Consider the following 5,310-nt stretch of genomic DNA (forward strand, 5'->3'; position numbering starts at 1 on the left):
GCCGCTTTCAAAAAGGCCTAGGAAAAGGTAAAATAATGTGTGTAGCCAAGGAGTCCTTGGGGTGGCCTATGATAAATGTTCGAGAGAGTCAAAAATCTGTTTCCATGTTAGCTTGCAGTTGCTAGGTGCTTACTTGAATATATCAGATGGCGCTGTATGTATTCTATTACATGTACTTGTGTTTCTTGCTCGAATTCAACCAAGTTATTTTTTGGGGAAAGGTAGTTGTTGTGAATCTTTGCAAGTTACTAGAATGAGTTGTGTGTGGTTGTAATAGCTGAAAACTCCTTTATTTTACTGAAATTTTCTTTATTGAAATGAATGCATTATTGGCAACAAATGTAGCCACAGACAGAAAATCATGTCAGTTGGTTTATTCAGTTACTTATATACAAATCAGTTCTATCACTTGTACATTTAGTCTGTACAATGCAAACTCAAGCTGTCCTGTGACTAAAGTCAGGCCATGTATATAAAGTACTAGGGTTAGATCATGTGCACAGTTGCAAAGGGGCTTTTACTGTGGTACAATACAATATTTGAATACATTCCTCCAAACAAGTAGGACTGTCAAATTGAAAACATCAAGTTGTATTTTACAATGATTTTCTAAGTGACTTCTCACCCTTCCTTGAACCAACATCATTCTTGCGTCGCTGAATCAAGATGTAGACGTCAGCAAATGCTCGACATCTTAAGTTTACATATTTGTACAGAACTGCTTCGAGCAATGCCATGCTGATCTTTTCATTACTTATGTGGGTAGTAGCTATGTCGCACCAGTACTTGTTGACAATATAACTAGACTCCAGATTCTTGATGATCTCGTCTCTTATACCTGTAAGCTTACCCTGCTTAGCTTCTCGAAGTTAGCCGTACTTCTCACTACATTTTCCACACGGCGGAAAAATAGATACACTTCATCCGAAACCAGAAACAAACCGCCACGACTAACTTCATTGACCCAGCCTTCTGTGTACTGCAGAAAAGTACTAGGTCTGTTATTCACAGAGGTCACTTTCCATTGCTGTAGTATGTGTACATATAACTGTGCCACCTTGTTACTGCTTAGCTTACTGTACCTCTTAAGCAGTGCATATGGGATATATCCTGCAATATACCGGAGTACCTGCTCCTCCTCACAAGTCATCTTGGTTTCTACATTAGCTGTACAAGGAAATGGAACATCTACAGTGTGCCTTTTATGCAAAAGACCTTCAAATATCTTCCATGTGAGAAATTGATGCAATAGTGGAGAGGGAACTTTAAACACACGTGTCATAAAATCCTCCCACAGAGTAATGTAAGTCTCTCCGGAACACAACAGGTAGTACTGTCTGAACATGTCTTCATTTGCAGCGCTACACAAAGTCGCTCTGTCACCTGACATTATAACATCCCACAATAAACCACACAATTTTCCAACAAACTGAGTGTGCTGAGACACATCTAATGTGTCCAACAGTTCTTGTGCTGTCTGGGCTACAATATTGCCAGGTGTTTGGAACGTTTCAATGGTTACAAGCCATGGAGGGTACTTTGCAGCTGCTTCCAGTGCCTTTATCAGTAGCTCTGGTCCATCCTTAAGTGCATCCTCCTTGGTGTAGACGGAAGGCGGTCTTTTCACTGAAAAAATATGCAAACAATGTTAACATAGACTACTTGTCAACTTGTCATATCAAAGAGGCTGTAGTTTCACTGTAAGTACCAAAACGACAAGTAAGGTTAAATTTCAGCAGGAAGTAAATGTGCAACATAAGGTTAACAACTTCATTGTTTGATGGTAACCACGAAGGAACAAGTTTATGTGTACCCAAGGTGTACCTTTGAGCTTGCGGCGAGGCTTGGAAGCCTGACTGGCTTTCTTCTGCTGCTTGGCTTCAGGATTGCCCTGTGCAAGGCCCTGTGCTGTGCTGTCACTGTCGGCCTTGCTTGGCTCTTCAGCTGTTGAAAGAGGAAAACTTGTTATTGGATACAGAACCCCTCAATCAGGTAAGAATTGCAAAACACGAAATCTCTAACTTGAACTCAAATTCACCTTTTGATAGTAATGATTGTAAATGACGATTTGGAGGATAGCTGAAGGTTTCTCTCGGTTTGCCGATAGCGACTTTGAAAGAGCCCCCACCACACACAAAAAAACACAAATCCGGTTACGCGTTTGCCAAATTAACGCGCATATTTGTAAAAAAGCGCAAGGCAAGCATTCGATATGTCAAACCCTTAAGTTACCTCTTCTGTGTTTGAAAAATTATTATTTGAGGATTGTAAGTTCCAGCGACAGTTACTCTCGGTATTCCGGGTTTTGCTGGTAGCAACATCGAAAGCCGCCCCCCTCCCCACCAGCTACGTGTTTTTTTTTTCGTTTTAAAAACCGGTTATGTTCATAAGAAAATCGCCATCTCAACCTTTGCTCAACCCAAATAGTTTTTTTGCAACTTACTCGATATTTCGTGCACCTTTGCCTTGTGTCTGGTGAACCCGCCAGCAGTTTTGTAGTCTTTGCCGCAAACATCGCATCGGAATGCAGCTTCGGAAGCCCGGCTCCTCTTCCTGTTGGCTGCTAGGCTCCCGTGCGTCGCATTTCCACTGTCAAAGGCTTCGCTTTCCGTGGTGCCGGCTTCATAGTCGCTGTCTTCGGGATCTTCAGCCTCCTCCAACTCTTCAAAATCATCCTCAAAATCACTAAAGTCAAAATCATTCCACTCGAAGGCCTCGTCACCCGGTCGCGCCATCTTGAATGCCGCGGGTAAAACAATGGAAATGACGCCGATACCCGCGTGGGCTGTATGCAAATCAAGGCCAATTCGCACCTCTATGCTAATTTTATTTTCACACGGGTTTCGAACTCAGCACAAAGGCTGATAATTTCGAGCCTCCTGTCTATATAACCTCCTTGGTCATACATACAACCACACAAGTCCTTGGTGTTGAACACCACAGCTGTCATACATACAACCACACCTGTCATACATACATCCACACCCGCCTTGGTGCTGAACACCACAGCTGTCAGACATACAATCACACCTGTCCTTGGTGCTCTACACCACAGCTGTCAGACATACGACCACACCGGTCCTTGGTGCTCAACACCACACCTGTCATACATACAACCACACCTGTCCTGACCTTGGTGCTGAATAACACAGCGGTCATACATACAACCACACATGTCCTTTGTGTTGAATACCACATCTGTCATACATACAACCACACCTGTCATACATACATCCACACCTGCCTTGGTGCTGAACACCACAGCTGTCAGACATACAATCACACCTGTCCTTTGTGCTGAAGACCACAGCTGTCAGACATACGACCACACCTGTCCTTGCTGCTGAGCACCACACCTGTCAATGGTGCTGAACAACACAGCTGTCCAACATACAACAACACCTGTCCTTTGTGCTGACCACCACACCTGTCAACGATACAACCACTCTTGTCCTTGGTACTGAACAACACAGCTGTCAAACATACAACCACGCCTGTCCTTGGTGCTGAACACCATGCCTACCATACATGCAACCACACCTGTCCTTGGTGCTGAACACCACCTGTCAAAGATATAACCAGCCGTTCTTGGTACTGAACAACACAGCTGTCAAACATACAACCACACCTGTCCTTCGTGCTGAACAACACACCTGTCATAGATACAACCACTCCTGTCCTTGTTGCTGAACAACACAGCTGCCAAACATACAACCACACCTGTCATTGGTGCTGAACAACACAGCTGTCAATGGTACTGAACACCACACCTATCATAGATACAGCCACACCTGTCCTTGGTGCTGAACACCACGCCTGCCTTACATACAACCACACCTGTCCTTGGTGCTGAACAACACATCTGTCATAGATACAGCCACATCACCTGTCCTTGGTGCTGAACACCACATTTGTGATTGATACAGCCACACCTGTTCTTGGTCCTGAACACCACAGCTGTCATAGATACAGTCACACCTGTCCTTGGTGCTGAACAACACAGCTATCATACATACAGCCACACCTGTCCTTGCTGCTGAACACACAAACACAGCTGTTCGTTTTGCTGAAGTAGATAAATTGTTCCTTTTTTGATCAACCTAATATCGAGGATATTGATAACTATAACCTTATAACTGTTTTCTGTAATTCGCAAACCAGTGACATTTTTTGTCAACTGAAAGACTAATGGTCCTTGAAAGATGCAAGTAAAATGCCATAGTGAAGGAAGAGAAACCTGAAAAAAGTACTAGTGGTCTCATAGTACACTCAGTATATATTTAGTTCACTATCATAGAACCATAGCTTGAAGTACCTTGATCATTTTAGGCATGTTGTTCTATGGCCACGGTGGAACATTATGGTTCTAGGACTCTTGATGCAATTTTTTTTAAATTAGGCAATTTTGCCATGAATTAAAAGAAAACAGAATAAGTTGTTTGATACCTGTTACGTTTTTTTCTTTCTTTCTCTTCAACGATTCTCCTCCAGGACTACAAGGCACAGTGGAGGAAGATGTAGACTGAATGCAGCTGCAGGACGTTTCCACGACTGTAGATGCAGAAACCAGTGGATGACGATGATGGTTTTTATGTTGTTGTAAGGACATACATGTTGCATAATGTTCTTGGTTGCAGTGAATTTTCTGTGTTGAAATTCGGCATTGCAGACGTGTTACTTCAGAGGGAAATATAGTATTGGTGAGGGGGCATCTATAGTTGTGAAGTTTGTCAATCAGCTATCCATTGCCTTTCTGTGTTGTGGTAGTTATCATGTTCATCTAAGACAATCTCAGAGACTTTTAATCTACCTATGTCATGTCCAGATGCAATTTCCTTGTACATTTTCAAGGAAATCGTATCATCTCTGACACAGCCACAGGCAATTGATGTAAACTGTGTTTCCTGTGTATTATCATGCAATCCATGTTCACTATATATATACTGTATAACGCATATTGAATAGCATAGTGTTTAGTCTTGTAGAACTCATTAACATTGTTATAAGCAAAGCAAACATGTATATGTCTTGATATTTGGTACTGCTTAAGAACTTGCCATACATTGTACCTGTTACATTTGTTGTGCAATAAAGTTTGATTGATTGATTAATTGATTGATTGATTGATTTGTTGGTTGATTGATTGGTTGATTGATTGATTGGTTGATTGATTGATGGTTCTATTGTTGACTACGGCTATGACTGTACCTGTACCAGGATGTAAAGTTAGGGCTTTCATTACCTTCTCTAGGACGGTTATGTTTTGCATGTCTCTGTCTGTGAACACGATAAGTCGAGGAGCCCGGGCAG

The 5,310-nt window shown here is 42.3% G+C and overlaps 1 protein-coding gene across 1 annotated transcript; it reads right to left on the reverse strand.

The window, feature by feature from the left end:
* Nucleotides 1-359: 359 nt before the first annotated feature.
* Nucleotides 360-2,860, reverse strand: LOC136424444 (uncharacterized). Its single transcript, XM_066413045.1, has 3 exons — nt 2,444-2,860; nt 1,825-1,944; nt 360-1,626 (listed from the first exon to the last, which is right to left on the reverse strand). The coding sequence occupies exons 1-3, from the start codon at nt 2,733-2,735 to the stop codon at nt 833-835; spliced, it is 1,206 nt and encodes a 401-aa protein (XP_066269142.1). The 5' UTR covers nt 2,736-2,860; the 3' UTR covers nt 360-832.
* Between the last annotated feature and the right edge of the window lie 2,450 nt (nt 2,861-5,310).

The sequence above is a fragment of the Branchiostoma lanceolatum genome, chromosome 18, assembly GCF_035083965.1.
Source record: "Branchiostoma lanceolatum isolate klBraLanc5 chromosome 18, klBraLanc5.hap2, whole genome shotgun sequence".
In the NCBI taxonomy this organism is placed as follows: Eukaryota; Metazoa; Chordata; class Leptocardii; order Amphioxiformes; family Branchiostomatidae; genus Branchiostoma; species Branchiostoma lanceolatum.

What these genes read in the sequence shown, in the direction of transcription:
- LOC136424444 (XM_066413045.1), bottom strand. Translation starts at nt 2,735, where the DNA reads ATGGCGCGACCGGGTGACGAGGCCTTCGAGTGGAATGATTTTGACTTT. An exon ending in AAAGGTGCACGAAATATCGA is followed by an intron (nt 1,945 to 2,443) that starts GTAAGTTGCAAA and finishes CTCTTTCAACAG; the next exon opens with CTGAAGAGCCAAGCAAGGCC. An exon ending in GCCTCGCCGCAAGCTCAAAG is followed by an intron (nt 1,627 to 1,824) that starts GTACACCTTGGG and finishes ATATTTTTTCAG; the next exon opens with TGAAAAGACCGCCTTCCGTC.